The sequence below is a fragment of the Emydura macquarii genome, unplaced genomic scaffold (genome assembly GCF_026122565.2).
Source record: "Emydura macquarii macquarii isolate MOO-44397 ecotype Brisbane River unplaced genomic scaffold, CSIRO-AGI_Emac_v2 contig_2422, whole genome shotgun sequence".
In the NCBI taxonomy this organism is placed as follows: Eukaryota; Metazoa; Chordata; order Testudines; family Chelidae; genus Emydura; species Emydura macquarii.
In genome coordinates this window covers 10,615,263-10,635,523 of record NW_027132559.1, presented here as the reverse complement: position 1 = coordinate 10,635,523, position 20,261 = coordinate 10,615,263, and the positions used below count along the sequence as shown (strand labels likewise).

Sequence of the window (20,261 nt, the reverse complement as noted above, 5' to 3'; positions counted from 1 at the left end):
AGCAAGCTCCTTAGATATCCCAGCTCTTGTTTCACCACCCAGACTTATGAGTGGTTATTTAAAATCAATTTCATCAAAGAGTTCTTCCAATCCCAAGAGATCAGCCACACAGCTAGGTCAATATATAACTCAGATCTTACCCAGTAATCATGCTGCTGCCAATCCTTCAGTATCTAATATCTAAAAGTTTATTTATGGGGGAATAATGGGGGGGTGAAGAGAGAGTTAAAATGGTCAAAGAATCATATACATACAATCATTGCAAAGTTCTTGAATCAGTTTGTAGTAGTGGTGGAATAAATTGCCAATTTGCAAAATCTCTGGAAATTACCCATAGAGTTTGAGGGTCATCAGTCCTTGTTTAGAGCTTCTTTGTTAGAATTCAGTCCAGAGAATTGAAGCAGGAAATGAAGACAAAATGGAGATGGTGAAGCTGCCTTATTTACCTTCTCCCACGTCGGTGGATGCTTTTAGCCTTAACTGGTGGAATTTTACAGACACAAGATAGAGTCCAGGATCACATGAGCTAATGACATGTCCTTGCATGCTTTGTTGAGTCATAGCAGCCACCATTATCCATATTCTGGCTAAAACATTCACACAAAGGCTCACCGGGTGGGGAAAGGCTTCTTCTGTAGTCTATTGTGCGAGGTAAATGTCTTTTAATCTTAACTTGCATAGTCCATTTACAATGGGCTAGCTAGACTGTATGCAAACTGGCTGTTACCCCAGGAGCAAACACATTTGAAATACAGGTTTATAGTTAATATTCCTAACTTTAGATACAAAGATGATACATGCATACAAACAGGATAATCATATTCAATAGATTGTAACTTTTCCATTGATACTTTACATAACATACTTTGTATAAGATTTATTGAAATTATATAACACTGGTAGCAACAATGTTAAACATAGTTATATTTCAATCATACATCACAGTCTCACATTGTCTCGCTAGTGTTTCAACATGGCTTTTAAGGGACGATGATGCTTTTGATAATGAAATATAAATGGCTCATAATACACTTGATGCCTTTACTGAAGATGTATGATTTTATGACCAATAAATGGTTGATGTTCTGTGTTCTAAATTAAGGGTAGTCGAATGTCATGTTTTGAAGTTTTAATTGATTGCCTGAAGGGCACAAGAATAAGTTCTGCCCCTTTAACAACATTACACTATTAGCTAGATGCATTATGGAAGTTTGGGGGTGGGTTATCTTCCTCTAAAGCATCAATCATGTGCCAGATCTGGTGGACCAGTAGTCTGATCCTGCGTGTCCTGTGTTTCTAAAAGTTGACTGCATATACACACAGTAGAGCTCCGGGCAAAAGATTCTCTGCAAAAAGATTTCAATATTGTGTTCGTTTCTATGATGCTTCTATATAGACGTATGAATTTCAGTTTTTTATTAGCCAAAATACATGCACTTTTATTAAAAATCCCTTTCTTGATTATCTTTTCAGTAATAAGTGGCAATACTATCACAGTAACTGCCAATACTTTGGCAGCAGCAAAACGAAATGTGTACTATATTGAGAAAAATCAGGAATTGGCTTGCCTAGAGTATTGGAAATGGAACAGTCAGTTATTGAAGTTTTACATAGTTTGCTAGCAAAATCAATACAGTGCTTGTATTTTCAGTCCCTTTAGCACTAAAAAGATAAAGGGTCTCAGTCTAGTTTGTGTCAGGCCGGCACTTGACCCAACAGTGACAGGTATCTTAGTAATGACACAGATGGGCCATAATATATGCCTGATATACTTGCTAACACTATTTTCTTTTAAGCCCATTTTATAAGTGCTGTTTTAAAAGACACTGCTCTTCATTATGAAAAGTTATTAGTTTTAAGAATAATTTAAAAGTAAGAATGTACTGCATTTCCAATTATACAGGTACAGTGATTTTTCCCATTTAGTGTACTGGTTTCTCCTGACATTTATGTGACATGGTTCCCTTAACCATTCAGTGGACTGACAAGTAACACCGTGTGAGAGAGGCAGCTTACACACACTCTTGAAACAATGTGAAGCCTCCATAGCTCAGGAACTACAAGCCTGGTCTATTTCTGACCTGAGGTCTTCCAGTTAGCAGTTCAGTGTGCTTCCACAGTAAGTACCTCTTAATCACAGAGTGAAGGAAATATTAGTAACAGGTGGTGATCAGTCCATCACTGGTAGGTTTTGCAGATTTTTGCCAGATCACTGCTAATGATGAGCAGAAGTTTAAAATTATTTTTATATAAATGATCAAAGCAATATATCAAATATATTTCAAATCCAAAAGCTTCTTTACACACACAAACGAATTACAACTTAACCTGTTTGAGCCAGGATCTCTCTTCCCTCTCCTTCCAACCTCTGCTGCTTCTGCATTGGTGTATGCTTGCACAGACACCGAGTGGGCAATTCTGCCTTTAGAAATGTTTTCTTCCCTGGTAGAGCACTCATTGCTTCCAGCTACTGTCGATTTTCGTGGTCACATCAGTTGCCTTATTCTTTTGTCATGTTTATAATTTTAAAACAATAAAGTTTTTTGTTCGTTATTTGTTTTTTAACTTTAAAAATAGGTTTTTTATGTTATCAGCCAGGACAGGTAAGTGCAAGTGCTGTGAAATAAAAAAATAATAATAAAAATTGAGAAATGAATTACAATAACAGGAAGGAAAAAGGCAAAAATAGATACTAGCTGTGAGTTACAAGGAAATACAAATATCAAGGGGTGCTGAGTCTATTTTTGATTCACAGTTTGTCTGTTTTATGCTCTCTTCTCTATCTAGCATCTATCTAGAGACTATACTTAGTATAATTTACCATAGACATTAATCGAGCAACTAAAGATTTTGTCTTATTTTAAAACAGGGCCTAATTCTCCTCTGACTTACACTGGTATGTATAAACCAGGAGTAACTCCAGGGAAGCCAATATTAGTGCCGGCTGTGGTGTAAAACCAGGGCCATATTTAGGGGCAGGCAACCCAGGTGACCGCCTGGTTTGGGGAGCGCCAGGCTCAGGGTGCTGTTTTTTGTCTTTAGTGACAAAAGGGAAAATAGAATGCTTGAAGTAAAATGTTTCAGATATTCTGTATGTGGTTTCATTTTTCACTAACCTCCTAGAATGTTCTGGACCTTTGTAGAATCTTGTGGAATCTTCCAGACTTTCTGAGAACTACATTTTCCTTGAACCTCCTAGAATGTTGTCAGCCATGCCCTCGTGGGTAAATAAGGAGCAGGGCATCGCCAGTCAGTCAATGAGCTATAAGAACGAAGTGAAGTAAGAGCTCAGCTTATTGTGAACCTTGTTTTATTGTGTAATTGTGAAAGGGTACATGGGGGGGGATTGCCAAGATTGGGGAGGGCACGATGAAGACGGTCCTTGCCTGAGGCGCCATTTGATCTAGGACTGGCCCTGTGTAAAACTGATGGGATAAGGAAATCAGGCCCATAGATTCAAACTGCCACGCAATGCATTATTTCTAATCTTGAATAATGAAAGACTTCTGTGTAGGTTTTTATGTAACCTTGTTTAAATAAACAAAGTAGAGAATAGTTAATACAATTGCCATTTTTAAATTCTCATTGTGAATACTCAGCATGCTGTGATCATGTCCCGTGTAATGGTGTTTGCTATGAATAAATTGCTGTAGATACTGTAATATAATTACACATTTATGCATTAGGACATAGTTCCCATTTTAGGGACATTCTGAGGACAGGACTACAGAGAATAAAGGCATCAAAGTAGTGTTTGAATAGATCCAGTCTATTAGAGTGCTAGAGTATTTGTAATGATTTTTATTGGGGGGGCAGGTTAGAGGCAAATAACTAAATAAAGAAACACAGATAAAGTCAACCATGTGATGTTCACTTTGTGCTTAATCTGTATGTTGTTTTTATTGTGGCCAAAATAATGCATTTCTCAGCACAGCATGCCATCATCAGGAGGGAACCAATGCTTCACATTCCCATAGAAATTTTTAATGGCTTCAGTGACAGGTGCTCAGAGGAAAATATTCAGAATAAAGCAAATAAGATACCTCACGTAAAACTTTTTACTCACTGATCTAGTGTATTGCAGACTTGTTGCCAAGATGAAAACAGCAGGTAGCCCCAAAGTATAAATTACGTCTCAGGTTGTGGTAGTAAATGTACATCTGAGAGACCCGTTGCTAATACTGGAGAAGCCTAATAATGATGCACTATAGTACATAATGAAACAGTTGTTCTAATAAGTATATGGATACAATATTTTGAGATGGATTAAAGAATACATTGCTCTTCCTTTGCCAGTTAATCAAGATCCATTCTGCATATTTTTTTTCCAGTGAGACAGATTGAATTTGGAGTAGAGGAAAAGAATTGGACTAGATGACCTCTTGAGTTCCCTTCCAATCCTAATCTTTTATGATTCTATGAATGGTGACTATCTTGAATAAATTGCTTTTGATGAAAGCACAATAAAACTACTTTGAAAGAAGGGCATCATGAATTTGAAGACTGTCTTGTGGTCTTTCCCCAGTTAGCACTTGCCTAATAGTAATCTTTAAAAAAAATGTCTAAAGTAGAGATGGCTCTGAATCAAGATGCCAATCCCAAACATCCTTCTGTACTTTGAGAAAGTTGGAATCCAAACTTTGCATCTGAATTTTGTCACTACAAGGAAAGCAAAATAAGGTAATTGGATGAGACTGGAAGATTCTGTTCCTGGTTCTGCCAAAGACTTCCTGTTTGATTGCGGACAAGTCACTTTGCCTCATGTTTCTCATATAATAGAGGGATAATGAAACTTACCTGACTCTCACAACGGGGATTGAAAAACTTAATTTAATTATGTTTGATCCTTAGACTAATGTCTTGTCTACACTACAGAGTTTTGTCGACACAAGTTACGCCAGTGATCAAAAACCATATAATTACATTGCTTGTGCATGTTCACATAAAGCACCTTCTGTTGGCAGATCACATCCACATTTGGTGCTCTAGCATAACCAGTGAGAGCAGTGCACTGTGGGTAGCTATCCCACTGTGCTATTTGCTACCTTTTGTAGATAGGAGTTGTGGGAAGGCAGAGTGGATTGCAGTGCATCATCGGTGCAGGCTCAACATCCCATGATGCAGTTTTTTCTATCCCATCATTCTATGGGCTTCTGACTGTGTTTCACGCCATTTTTCAATGGTCTGTGTTTACTGTGCACCTGCCATCTCTGCCTGAAAGAATGTATCCTGAACTGCTCTCTACTGTTGTGTTCACTATTATGAACACATCACAGCTGGTCATACAGTATACCATGAGCTCCCAATCTGAACAGGAATCCGAGGTGCCTGACCTGCTGTGTGTCATGGAAAGAAACAATACTAGATTACTTTTAGCATTCATGGAGCAGCTGCACACGGTGGACCATCGCTATTGGGCTCAGGAAACAAGTACTGAGTGGTAGGATCGCATTGTTATGCAGGTCTGGAATGATGAACAGTCGCTGCATAACTTTTGGATGCGGAAAGCCACCTTCCTGGAATTGTGTGCAGAGCTCACCCCAACATTGCAGTGCAAGGACACCAAAATGAGAGCTACCCTCTCAGTAGAGAAGTTCGTGGCGATCGCTTGGAATCTGGCAACTCCAGACTGCTACCAGTCAGTTGAATCAGTTTGGAGTCAGGAAGACCACCATGAGGGCTGTGTTAACATAAGTGTGCAGGGCCATTAATCACATTCTGCTGTGATGGACTGACTCTTGGAAATGTGTGTGAAATAGTGGATGGCTTTGTGGCAATGGGATTCCCTAACTGCAGCGTTTCAATAGATGGCACGCATATCCCAGTTTTGCCCCGGACCACCTTGTGATTGAGTACATCAATAGAAAGGGGTATTTCTCTATGGTTTTGCAGGTGCTTGTGGATTACCATGGTCATTTCACTGACATCAGGGAAGGTGTATGACGCATGCATCTTCAGGAATACTGACCAATACCGAAAGCTGCAAGCAGGGATTTTCTTTCCAGACCAGAAGATTCCAATGCAGAATGTTGAAATGTTCATAGTGATCCTGGGAGACCCAGCCTACCCCTTGCTGCCATGGACCATGAAGCCTTCCATGGGAAACCTGGACAGCAGCAAGGGGCGCTTCAAGAATAGGTTGAACAGATGCAGTATGACTGTTGAATGTGTGTTTGACAGGTTAAAAGCTCATTGGCGCTGCTTTAATGGCAGGGAAGACCTAAATGAGGAAAATATTCCCATGGTCATAGCAGCCTGCTGTGCACTGCATAATATTTGTGAGGCTAAGGGTGAAAAGTTTCCCCTGGGGTGGCTAATTTTGAGCAGCCAGATACCAGGGCTATTAGAGGGTCACAATGGGGGCTATTCGAATAAGGGAGGCTTTGAGGCACCATTTTGACAATGAGCACCAGTAATGTGTCTTTCTATAAAGCACTCTGCCATGCTTTAACTTGCCACCTTGCATGAAAATGTTGATGATTGCTTCTTGACTGTAGTTTGTTTATGGTTGAAGGTTTGTTTTATTTTATTTTATCCAAACTGGTTCACCCTAATTTTATTTTATTTTATTTCTTTTAGTTTCCTCTGATTTTATTGTTATGAGAATATTCTGATTATTTTATTCATAGCAGACGTGTTACTCACCAGACCTCCATGCCCATTGCCAGAGGGGGTCTCAGAGTTGGCTGCTGGTGTTCTTTTGTTTTCGTTTTGGAGCAGTTTTACTCCTTTGGCTGCTGTGGCATTTGTTTATTGCATGCATTTGTAAAACACCTACTGGTATCACTATGGTATCTGGATAGGCAGCTGTCCCTGCTGCTCCAACACCAGCTCTGCCTGTGCTTTATTCACTGTCTGAAGCTCACCAAGAGGCAGCCTAGGGAAGTAGGGAAAGACAGAAACAGCATGGACAATTGCTAGCAATGGATGCCATATCCATTCCAACTGTCTGAGACTTCTCCACCTCACAGAATGAGGGCACACTCCACCATTTCAGTAGCTGTGCTTCAGGAAGAACTAGAAGTAAACATTTGGTCCTTTGACACTAAACATATGTTTGATTAAGAAATATAACTTGAAATAACATTATTGTGATTAGTTGATTCCATTTGTCTACTTTACCCCCATGGAAGATACTTTTATTTCTTTGACCTTTTGCATTTTCACTGATTTTGACCGACACTATAAAGTGAGTAGATTTATGTACAAATTACAGCTCTGATTAAAATAAAAATCAGCCACGTTTTTGTTCTGTTCTCCAGGTAACTCTCTTTAATAATATGTCTCTGTTAAAGACAATCTGTAATAATGCTGTTGCAGTAATGGAACTCTCCTGTTAATTCCCTGATATACCAATGGAAGCTGAATATTACAGTGCATCTTTTAAATGAAGTTAAGGCTTAGTGTTCATCATGCTTCGTACTGGACAAACAGCTTTTAGTACAGCTTCTTTCAAGCAGCTGCCTGCCTAAAATATGTTGTGGGAATTGAAAATACTCAACACATTAGCCACCTTTAAAACAAAGCGGATTCAATTACAGTTATTTCTGAAGCATGTGAGGGACATATATTTCTCTACTAACTGCTGTGCACACATTTCACCTGCAAGTAGATTGCACATATGCTAGCACCCACAGCAGTGAGGGAGGTATGTACCATGTTAGTGCTGGAGGATGAACTGTAAAGGAGACCATTTTTAAATGATTAAATTCTTTGTCCTTAATTCAGCACTTACATATTGATGTCATTCTGGAGGTGGCATAGAACTGACTTGTTATCTTCCCACCCCCAAGTGTGCCACTGAGCTGCGGAGCAGTGTCCCCAGTGGATATGACAAACAGTACACTCCAGCATGTATCATCAATTATAAGGGAATAATGACAATAGAGAGCTGTCAGTTGACAAGTCATTGCTAAATCCAAATCCCATGAGGATATATACTCAGACTACATCTCCCCAGCCTCCTATTACTAATTTTATCTGGAACATATGTTAGAAATCTTGGAGGGGTACATTGCCAGCTCTACAGGGTCACTTCGTTCTTATTGTTTTATTTTGCACAGTTACTAGTATTTAAGAATCGGGGCTCAGATTTGGAGACTGAACCACTGGCATATCTGACAAATCGGTCCTCATCCCAACTAACATATCTTTATGGTTCAGCTGATTCCATCTGGCACTGTTACAGCCATCATTATCCCCACGATTGAAACTGACTGATTTAACACCAGTTTAGTGGGAAGCAGCATATATATGCTCTGGTTCTGGGTGGGTTCAGCTTTAGATGATTTAGTCTGCCCGTTGCCAAACGGGTGTCCATCTGTATCAGTCCTTCCGAAGATCACAATTTCAAGCATTGAGATGTTTACTTTATTTTCATTGAGATCTGTGGTTTCACTGAGATCAGTAATATTAATAGAGCTGGAATATAAATCACACTGAATGTAAAATGTTTGGGCTTCACTCTGTTGGGCAGATGTCTATGTAGAGAGAAGGGCAATTAAATTCTCTTGCATTATAAACCTGATCTAGCTGAGGGCTTGCACATATGGGAATTTTCTCTGGAGAAACCTCATGTGTTGTCGCGCTTGTTGCCAATATCATGGATGTGACTATAATAAAAGGCTAAACAATTAGGAAAAAAGGAAAACAAAGATAATACACTTATTGAACTTTGGTATTATTAATATGCAAGAAAAGAAGTGTTCTCATGGTGCTTGCTGTTGCCCTTACTGCTAGCTCTTTGATTGTGCACATGAATCTCTATTTTATATTGGTTGAGCAAGCTTACTGTCGCTGATTGGCCAAATATGCAAACATTAAAAACACAGTTTTGCTACACGTGACATAATTTAAGCTATTATATAAAATTAATAATAATAGTAGTAATACATTAATTATAATGCTTCTGTCCCTCTCGGTTGCAAAGATAATTTTTAATTACTATAAATCAATGTCCATACAATGCTGTCAGGCTGGGCTTGCAGCTGGACATGCTGAAACTGTTGAATTGACAGATGTGGCATTTTTCAACTATTCACATGAAGAGGTTGTTGACTTCAAATACTACCACTGCTAAACAAGTAGGCAAAACAATATAACCAAATTAAGTTATGGAAATGTAATTATAATGGACAGCTGGGTACAGTTACAAGTTTTGATCCTTCAAAATCAAAAATACATGAGCTGTACCCAAAACCAAAAGAAGACCCAGTATCTCTCATGGGCTGAATGGAGTCTAGTAAAAATAGGATTTTCTTTTGATGTTTACTGTATTTAACCTTTTATCTAGGTTTGACATTTATATCACTTCCATTTTAACTTGCCAGCATCAAATGAGTAGTTGCTTTTACCAGTATTGGAATATTTGTCTCAGTAGAAAATGGGAAGGGATTTTCTTTGCAGGTTATGGAATTTTTTTTCATGTAAAGTTTAGACTGCCTTTACTTCTTGCCTTTTTTTCATTTGAACTAATTGCCTAGTACTTTTAGGGCTTTGCTTTCTGTGTTCCTCCGCACATACTGTAGCAATGCTGTGACCTCACCATTTGTTTAGGTTTATAAAGAGTACAATTAGCCCTTTCAGTGCCTAGTTCAGTCATAATTAAACCTCCCCCGATGGCTTATGATTGGTCTTTCCAAAGACTGTTGAGGTGTTTTTAATTATTAATTCTCTGGTTTGTTTCTTAGAGCAGTCTCAGCTGTGTTTTATTATTCAAAGGTTAATGCAAACTGAGCATTGGGTAAATTAAATTTGTTTGGCAGCTAGCAACCTGATGTATTACAGACATTGTGAGATATAGATGAGTGGCAACTCTTTTACTGTTGTGATGCTTGAAAAGACAGATTTTATCTTTAAAGCAATTGCTAGTTTTGATAGTATGGTTGATATAAAATGATGATTCCATAATATTATAGTCTCTGCAACACATTTTTGTTAAGAAAGTGTGTAGTTTAGCAATCCAAGACGCATTAGCAGCTATTATAGAAAATTGATGTAGATATCATGACTAATGAACTGGTACACTCCACAGTAGTAAGTCACCCAGTTGTACACAGGGAATTACGCATGCATAAGTTTTAATGAAGGGAGCTGAAGGAATTTCAGGTGGAAGAGGGTTTATTAACTTTCAGTGAACAAAATGAATAGTTGAGCAATGAACATGACATGATGTTGTGTAATAATTGTACGCCTTCGGTACATTGTGAGGCATGGAGCATAGCCAAGAGCTTTCATCTGTTCTAGACATACAGCTATTTTACAAACCCTGCATGCTCTGGAATTTTTTATTGCAGCCACAACAAGAATTATTTCATAAGACATGCCTTAAGAAAATATTGAGACACTTATTTAGAAAATTCACTAGCCCTTCTTTCCTATAAAAAACATGGTAGGTGCTCACACTGCAGAAATCACCATTTTAATTGATCCTAATTAGAAATGATATTTGATGTTGTTGATGTTTATAGATAGGCCACAAACCTATACATATTCTGCAGGTTCTTCAAACACAAAATATTACTTGTGTCATTTAAACCAAACTTAGCAATGAATTAGATCTCAATATGTGATTGATATTTACTGAAATAAAGTAATTAACACATCCACAGAAAAAATAAAATTTAGCATTGTGCTCATGAAATGCACACTGCATAAAATGTATGGTTTTGAGGCTGCGCTTGTGTTATTTGAAAAGAGGCTACTTTGATTTATAGAGAAGCTGTGTCGCAAAAAAATATATTGGTTTTCAGTGTGCCTTCCTAGATGTTGATTGAACACAGGAGGACTTTTTTCTATTTCCATACATAGAGCTGTATTCTGTATGTTTTAAATATATGTTAGTACTTTGGTAGTTTAAATGAGGAATTTATATTAACATAATCCTACAATTTAACCTACTAGTAACTCTTCCTTTTGATAAGCTTTTTAAAACATTGTAATAATTGTAGAGTAAAACAGCCTTCTGTATTAGTCATTGGGGTGATTTAGAATAGTGCCTTAGAGCATCCAGCCACAAGGTCATTCCTACGGTGCCAAGATTTTAATGCAGTCTGTCTTGTATAATATTGTGTGTTACTGCAATGCCACCTAGTAATGAGGTGGATAAGGAGGGTAGTTGAATATTGAATGGGTGAGAGACAAGTAGTCTCTGTTTCCTTGCGTTATAAATACTCCATCACCTCCCTCCACTAAAAATTTTTTAGATGAGTGAGTCAGGAAGCTAATCTTTCTCTAATTATTTGAATAATTTATTAATGCAATGATTATACTACATTTATGTGTTTGATTATCACTTTGGGTGAAGAAGGTGGTGACATCAGACACATGCATTATTGGGGAATAGCTACATGAATGCAATATATGATTTTCACTTTTGGCGTGATTGCCAAACAATGTTATCATAAATATAACTGATATACTATATACCCAATTTTATATGATTACTCATTATGCATATTTTTGCTTTCTGTTTTAGTGCTGGACCCAAAGGAGACAACATTTATGAATGGAGGTCAACTATACTGGGGCCTCCAGGTTCTGTGTATGAAGGGGGAGTTTTCTTCCTTGACATTACCTTTTCACCAGACTATCCTTTTAAACCACCTAAGGTTAGTAGAAGAATTTTAAAAGTAAAATAGCAGTACCCAATGAATAAATAAATGGTATATGTCCATCGTATTTCTTTTTAATAATCATTCTGCTACAAGAGAGTTAGCTGCTTCAACCATCTCTGCAACTGTCTTTAGATCAAAGAATCAGTTAACCAGACTAACAGTACCCTTCATTTTTTATGCCCACCCTCCCATTACAGTTTTAAAATGTTAACACCATAAGGGCTAATCTACATTGCAGATGTTCTGCTGGGAAAGCTCATCATGGTGGAGGCACATCTCAGACAGTTCTTTTGCTGGTATCATTCAACCACCTCCCCAGATGACATAAGCTACACCAGCAAAAGAAATCTTTTGCCAGCATGAGCTGCATCTCCATAGGCAGGGGGGAATTCTGGCATAGCTGTGTCATCAAAACTTTGTAGTGTAGACCTGGCCTGAAAAAGAAAGAAGGAGAATAAGAATGGTGGGGGGGAAAGGGGCATGGGGGAGAATGGCAAGGCACAGAGAACCCCGGCAGGGGGAAAATGGGGGACCCTGGAGGGGAGTTATGGAGGTTATACAGAGCTGGCTTGCAGAGGAAATGGGGGACCCTAGTATGGGGTGTACACAAAGGCCCTGGCATGGGGGAAAGGTTAATACACACCACCCCTGGTATGCAATTGGAGTGGGGGCAAAAAGCCCCTGGCATGGAGGGAGAGAATGTGAGGGCCATGGTATGGAGGACCAGGGGAAAGAGGGGGACACAGAGCAGGAGAGAGGATTGCAGGGAGTCCTTGAAATAGAAGGGGATGGGTGAGTGGCACAAAGGGAGCTTTTGGGGAAGAATGGAGGAATGCAAAAAACCCCGGAAGTGTGCAGTGTGCTCAGCCAACAGAAGCAACAAAGTATATCCCCCTCTAGTTCTGTAGTATCCCTGAGTATCTAAACATTGAGGTCACTGTCAAGAATGTTATAGTTGGGCTTCCTCTATCCCACTGAGTACTGTTTCAGCTAAAACATTCCAATTCATATTTAGGCACTTAAATAAGAGGCCTGGCTTTCAAAAAGTAATGAGAATCCATAGCTCCTATTTAAGTCAATTGAAGCTTTGGGTGCTCAGCCCATCTGACAACCAGGACTGGGACCTTCACCCACACTGCATAACAGAGCCACAGCAATGCAAAGGGGATTGAATGCCCCATACCCAGCCAGGGAAGGATTCTCCAGGCATCAGCACTATAGAATCCCCAGGGGTCTTACTTAGATTCCTAAATATGGATTTAAGTGCCTAACTTTAGGCACATAAATTGGAAAATTACAGCCATTTTAAGAGTAGTTAATGTCAGTCCCCCAGCAAAAAAACCCCAAAAGGGGATAGTCACATGCAGATGTTAAGTGTAGCATTAAGCTCTCTCAAAAATGTGAATCCATAAGGGAATCCAAACAACAATACTTTTTTTGGTCCTGCTATCTAAAGAGCTAAGTATGAGAGAAGGCCTTCTTTCTGTTAAAACTGAACTTCAGTTTTGAGGCCACACATTAAATCTGAGTCCTTTTTAAATAGAAGGCAAAGGTCCAATTTGCTCTCTCACCCTGAGATAATGACTTTTTCAGGCCACACTCCATTATATTTTGGTGACTGTATTATTTTGTAAATTGATTAATGCAACTTTGTGTTTCTTATTAATGAAATAGCTCTTTTGTGCTCCTTTATTCTTGCTTCCAATTGTCATTATAAGACATTTGAGTATATAAAAGTGTATTGGAATAAAGGATGATAGAACTGATGATACTGTATTATACTATTACAGGGCCAGCAATTATGACAGGGGAAATTGTTATCCATAAAAAAAAATTGGGAAGTATGTACAGGGGACCAGTATCAGATTTAACTAACATTTTACTAAACTTCCTTTCTGCACTCTGTGACTTTTATTCTAACCACTTTCATCTATTGTTGTAGATAATCTCTGTTTCCAAACATGCTCTTTCTTAGAAAACATAGTTCCTGTTTTCAGCATGCATATTCTCCCTCCTCTCAGAAACTGACTCATTTATAATATGCTTTGGGAAGTCCCTTGAGAAAAGGAGTGTGGGAAGATGACTACTTGTCACAAGATAACCGCTGAAGTCAGTATGTTGTTTAAATCTGTCCTCCTAACCTTGATTTGTATAGCCTAAAAAAATTTATCAATGAGGCAGAGTACATGGTGCAAAGCTTTATGGAACAGTTCTGTGTATGTAAGTAGGCAGAGTTGCCACCTCTCTCAGTTTTATCTTAAGTCTTGTGATTTTTGGTGCTTTTCTTAAAGCCTCAGCTTCTGGAGTCATGTGAATGTGAGAATCTCAGCTTTGTTATATCTTTTTAATTCATTTTTAGTCCTCATGGTTGTGAAGAAAAGTTTTTTTAAAAATGGGATGCCTAAAGCCTCAAAACTAGAACACAACAAGAACTTAAAACTTATTAATTTTTCTTTAAAAAAAATCCTCATGATTTGGAAGCCATATCAAATATTTGGTTGGGGGAGGGCTTGATTCATGTTTTCTGAATGCTTCTAGTTAGCAATATTGAGTAGGTGACTTGCAGGTAGCTGCAGAATTGAAACAGCCAAACTCTCGTTTGATACTACTGTAGAATTCATACTGGGCCTTATGAAGGCTGCTTTTATCTTCCCTTACCATGAACTAAGGAAACATTTAAAGGAACACTGTCAAATTTGATAACCCCTTGCAGATGTCTTGGAATCAGAGAGAGAGAGTGAGTGAGTGAGTGTGTGTGTGTGTGTGTGTGTGTGTTGAGAAGGGAGTGGTATTTTTAAAATTATGAAAAATACCTTGCTGGTGAATTTGTAATGGTGCAAGTGTCTTTTAATATTATGCCAGAGATTTAAATATTCTGTACCAAATTTTTAAAGGGGCCTCAGTTCCTTCTGTGCACACTCAGAAGCCTGTTCATGCATTTTTGAGTACTAGCTCCTATGCACACAAGTGTTAATACTCAGAAAACTTCATACTTATCAAATATGAAAACATATTTGCATGTGCAAAGCTGCGCCTGCCAAAAGCAGGAGGAATTTGGCCTATATATTTTTGAGACTGGTAATAACATTTGTTGTTTATTCTTCCATGTGGTCAAACAGTTTTCCTGCCTCTTTTTGGTAATTTCAAATTCCTTCTTCCTTTTCCATTTTTTCCTGCCCTTTTCCTCATCACGTAAAAGTAATTTAATCCTGTAGCCACTTAATGTTTGCTTAATTGTTTTAAAATGTTCCCTTTCCAACTCCTCCCTCAGTTTAAACCATCTTCTCCTTTATCATAACCAGCAATTTTTAAAGATTTTGGAATCATTATCCTTATGTCCCTCATTCCTTTCTAAAATCTACTCAGCTCTTTTTTTTTTTTTTTGGTCTCTTACCCTGAAAGTTCCCCTGATGCTTCATCCCCATCTTTTGCACATTTAAGAATTTGAGTTTGGGGATTGGTAAAGCAGGAGGCTCATTTACTGAATCAAAGAGTATTCTTTCGGGAACAATAGTATTCTCTGTAGAACTTCAAGATCCAGCCCAATCCTCCTACGTGGCCCAGCTATATTCCAAAAGATCATGTACCTAAACAGTATTGCCTCCATCCACCAGATTCCCCTCACTCCACACAAACCTTCTTGCTGGGTCAATGTTTTCCATCCTGCCTGCCCAGTCCTGAATTATGCTACTTGTCTGGTCAGTGTCTTTCTGAAAGGTAGGCATGAATCCAATAGTAAATTAGTCATAAACCAATATCAGTAACTTATTTTCAATAAATAGCAAAAAAAGAAATGTCTATGGTATATCATTGAATGCTGTTTCATTTGCTCTTCATGATACTCATCTTTTTTCCCCCTTTGAACTCAGTTCTTTTCGATCTTTTAACTTTGCCTCATGCATTTAAATTGCACTCAAATTAAAATTTTCCAAGCAAAAGGTCAATCACCCTTTCAATCCCTCTTTCCTTTTAAGTGGATGACATTGTGCCCTGCTTAGCTGCAGAGTGCTTATGTAGAGGAGATTTTTTTCCTTCAAGGAAAACTTTCTAAAGTTTTGATTCATGCAGTTTGATCAGAAGTGAAACAGGACTAACCCAGCCTATCACCAATTTATGGTTGTTCACAGTTCATTTATATCAAGATGCATACAACAGCTCTTCTGAGAACTAACGAATTTTGCTTTGCTGGGAGACTCGAATCAATTAAAAATTTTCCTAGCTTTTGCTGCGTGTTAAGTTTGTACGGCACTTTGAAAATTGGCTTGGCAACTGGTGGCTGAATCAGCAAGAAATCAAGCAGCCCAAAAAATCTTTTCTTTTTTTTTTTTCAGTTGGGTTTTAGTTTTAGTTTTTTTTAAAACATCATCTTGGTTTCATGCGGTGCCAGGCTGTGGTAGAGTGTGAAACAGACCTGGTGAAGCAGAGCACATTCATGTGATCTCTCCTTCTGCTAAAGCCAGATGCTGATGAGACTTTGATCTTGATTCACAAACACAGCATAAATTCTGCAAGGCAAGGATTCACTCCAACCCAGAGAAGAAATATTTTCCTTGTGCTGCAGCGATGGCTGAATAGAAGGATTGGTGACCTGTTCTGAATGGTCACTTAAAAAACGTATCTAGATGTCATGCCAGGGAAATATTCTTGCATTTCTTCTAGGTCTTAATGACCTCAATAAACTTTTTTAGAAATACCTCTGAGATTCCTGTTTCTTGCTAAATATCTTTCTTTCCAGAAGAAAAGGTTTCCGGAAAGCTCTGTCTCCTGAAGATGTCTGGCTTTACTTCTTCCACAGTATTGGAAAGTAGGGGCATATATACCTAGGAATATTGATCCTTTTAGTCAGCCTGGGGGAATTCTAACCCATTTCTAATCCTATTTAGAACTTTGTTCCATGTTAGAAATTGGTACATTTTCTAAGAATGCAAACCTTTGAGAAATTAGAACCTTCTGCAGTTCATCCATCGTGACAAATTAATACCACATTTCACACACTCTAATTGTAAAATGAAGGGGGTTAATTTCATTATCCCACTTTCCATCCCTCCAGAACAGAAAGTCTTCACAAATCAGGAAGACATGTCATGCTCTCCCACAAAACTGTTTGTAGAGATACAAATATTTTCAAGAAAACTCTACCTTCAGGAATTGTCACTACAGTAGTGTCTGCGTTTTCATCAAGAATAACCTTTATTAATAATTTCTACTCACATATTTGACTGTTTTCAATCTACTATGGTGTCAATTCCACTTATTCATAGCAGATACAATGTGGATATATCTGTCATTATCCTAGTACTTCTGCTACCTTTATTTTTGAATTTGAGTGATATATAAAATCCTTAATCCCACTCTGTAATTAATCCTTCTGGGGACTTTAATCTCAACTGACTGAAAGATGGTACACAGGATTTGAAAGCTTTCATTATGCTAACTCACTTCTAAATCAAAACTAGAATAACAGAGAACTCCATTTCCCCATGTAAATCTCACAAATCTATTGATTGAAAAATTGTTCACAGGATTTGAAAATTTCGCTGCGTTAAATCAATTTAGAATGCTAAGGAAAGCCTTGTTCCTTTGTAAATATCATATACATATCTACAGTATCTTGTCTTAATAGCAGTATTGAATATCTCATGTTTCATGTGTGATAGTCGCGTAATGCTAATCTATATGCACAAAATATCATTATCTACTGTAGAATCCTTCTTCTGTGATACAAGCCTTATTCTCTTTTAATAAATTCAGTTGGATGTCCAAGACATGAGTTCCTTTTGTCCAGGGCTTTTACGTCTCTTTTCATATTTACTTTATACATGATTGGCTTTTAAGGACAAATTTTTTCTATCTGCAGTATAGTAGCTAATTTTTCAAGATGCCATTTATCTGAGGACAAAAGCATTCTTCAGTATTGTCAGACTGCAAAAAATCATATTGTCTTAAAAATCATGAGATTTTTTTTTTTAATCACTTTTTGCTTTTTCGCCTGCCATCTGATTTGTTAATCTTTCGAGGGAAGCCGCCCACCCCTCCATCCCAATTTGTGTGTTTGTATTTCAGGTTCAAAATTAGCTTAAATACACACTAAAAATGCATGCCTCCTTATTCACTGCTCAGAGAGGCATCTACTTACCCTCTCCTATGACTCTAGGGTTTGAGAGCTGTCACTCTGTCCGACTCCTTAACTTGTGAGAATAGGCCCCGACCCACTGCCATTCTCTCTCCATGTTCCCCTCCAGACTCCCTGTCACACCCTGCCTCTTCTTGCCCCTCCCCTCCCGTATTTGACTCAGAGTCTCCTGCCCATCACATTGTGCCTCTAAGCCATGCCACATTCCTCTGCAACTCCTTTCAGCTGCCTTGTGCTCCCCACATTCCCCCGATTCCTCATAGTTTCCTGTTCTGCTTCCTAAAAGCCCTTATGCCCCCACAGTCTCATTCTCTGTTTCCCCTGCTGCTTGCTTGGCCTTCATATGGAGAATAAAGATCTGGGAGCAGCAAACCTTTGTTCACCTACAAAAGTGAAAGGAGCCATGGTAGTCATCTTGCTGAAGGCAGCCTGTGACTTCAGTCCCATTGTCAATAAATGAAGACACCAGCCATTTGGGGAAAGGGACGGTGAAACTTGACTGAAGGCCAAAATCAGAAATTTATGAGAATCACTAAAAAGTAACTACATATCAGAAGAGTCATGACAAAAATTGTGAGACTCAGCAAAACAATTTTTAATCCTGCTATCCAGGAGTGCTGGGGCAGCTGTCTGTTAGGATTGAAAACTATAATGTGCAATTCCCCTCCCTCTCAAACCCTTTGAACTACTATCCATTTCACTGCTTGCATCCTCACATGACACTGAAACTATATGGCAGTACACCGCACTGACTTCAGGGGAGGTTAAATCCAGATGCAGTTCTTCCTTCTCCACATTGGAGCAATGTCAGTGCCCATCAGAGGGACAGAATCATGGAGAAAACCAAACAGCTAGGACCAGAGGACTGGGATACACATAGAAAGAGACAAGGAAGAGGAGAGGAGCAGGACCTTTATTAATTATTCTTCTTCAAGTGTTGCTCATGTCTATTCCATGTTAGGTGTGTGTGAATCCATGTGCATGGCTGCCAGAGATTTTTTGCCTTAGCAGTATCTGAGAGCGCCAGCTCCGGCTCCCTCTGGAGCCCCGTGCTCATGCAGGGGTATATGAGGTACCGCCAGCTCTGTGCCGCCTTAGTTCCTTCTTTCTGCTAGTGACGGTTGCAGGAGCTCCTTTCTCCCATGTGATAGCAAGAGCTTTACTCATCGTTTGCATTATTGTCCGATTGTATTTAGCGCTAGTTATTTTGTTAGCAATTTAGTAAGTTAGAATTAGTGGTTCCTCTAGGGATGTTCACCCAGGGGTGGGATATGCCCCAGTCCCTGGGTTTCAAACCATGTTCCATGTGTCATAAGCCCTTTCCACTGAATGACCCTCATGATAGTTGCCTGAAATGTTTAGGAGAGAGACACGTCAAGGACAAATGTAAAATTTGCAAGGGCTTCCAGCCACTAAAAGGGACAGGGATATCTGTCTCAAAGCCCTGTTGATGGAGGCGGCACTCAGACCAGCCTCCAAACCATCCCACTCCAAATTGGTTCTGAGCACATCAGCATTGGTATGCAGCACCTCCCCGGCCTCCCCGCACCCTTCGCCCTCACAAGTGCTGAAGAAGCGGCAGAAGAAGCAGAGAGCAAAGTGATGGCATTCCCCTGCGCCAAAGAAAGATAAGAAGGCGGGGTCGGGCAAACGACCTGCGTCAATCCAGTTGTCTGTAGAGGAGCAGCTAGAGACAATTCTTCCCTGGATTGCGAGTCCATTGAGGGAACCACCCCTAACTCCTAAGAGTGGAAGGGAGCCCCTCCGCCTAATGGTGCCTTCGATTCGGGAGGCATTTCAAGTGACTAGGGACTGTATGGCCCTCCTAGTGCTGCCCACCCCAAACCCTCTTACCACGATGACCAAGCTGGTAAAGGCACCCGCCTTCTGGGGAAAACCAGCAATGGGGCTGCTGCAATGGCCAGTCAACCAGCACCATTCTCCAGAATCTCGACACTGGTCTACAACACTGCGTACTACAACTACAACTTCTCTGGATCAAGAAGATGATCCTTACCCTTTCGACCCCGGTCTCCAGCTTCACAGCCTCTGGACCCGAGACGGGAGTCATCGGTTGTATATCTCCCCAGCACCAATCCTCACTTTGCTCCTCAACATTGCACCACTCGCCACCATCTCGGTACCCCTCCCTGCCTATAAGGCACTGCTCTTCACCTATGTGGCATTGCTCTCCACCTGCATGCCACTTTCCACCTATGTGGCACCACTGCAAGGATGCCCATCGTCGGTCGCCCACCCACCCACGGTATTGCTCCCCAGCACCCCATTGCAGCCAGCAAGAAGAGGCACCATCAGCACCGCCATGGTCCCCGAGGGAAGGATCATCTGCCTCGGATTCTGAAAGGAAGTCTAGTCACCACCGCCAAAAGCACCACTCAACGGGCACGCTAGTGTTGTGAGCTGGTCCTGCAGTGGGATTCTGGCCCCAAGGCCAGTGGCTGACATAGTGGCCATAATAGAATCCAGGGAGGATTCCAATGATGCCGGGACCC

The 20,261-nt window shown here is 39.6% G+C and overlaps 1 protein-coding gene across 7 annotated transcripts in view; it reads left to right on the top strand.

Moving 5' to 3' along the window:
- LOC137162279 (ubiquitin-conjugating enzyme E2 E2) overlaps positions 1–20,261 on the top strand; it is a 289,927-nt gene that overhangs the window by 225,578 nt on the left and 44,088 nt on the right. For all 7 annotated transcript variants that reach the window (XM_067561933.1, XM_067561936.1, XM_067561935.1 and 4 more), the window contains one exon: positions 11,477–11,609. In XM_067561933.1, coding sequence (XP_067418034.1) covers positions 11,477–11,609 — 133 coding nt within the window. The remainder of the gene's footprint in view (positions 1–11,476; positions 11,610–20,261) is intronic.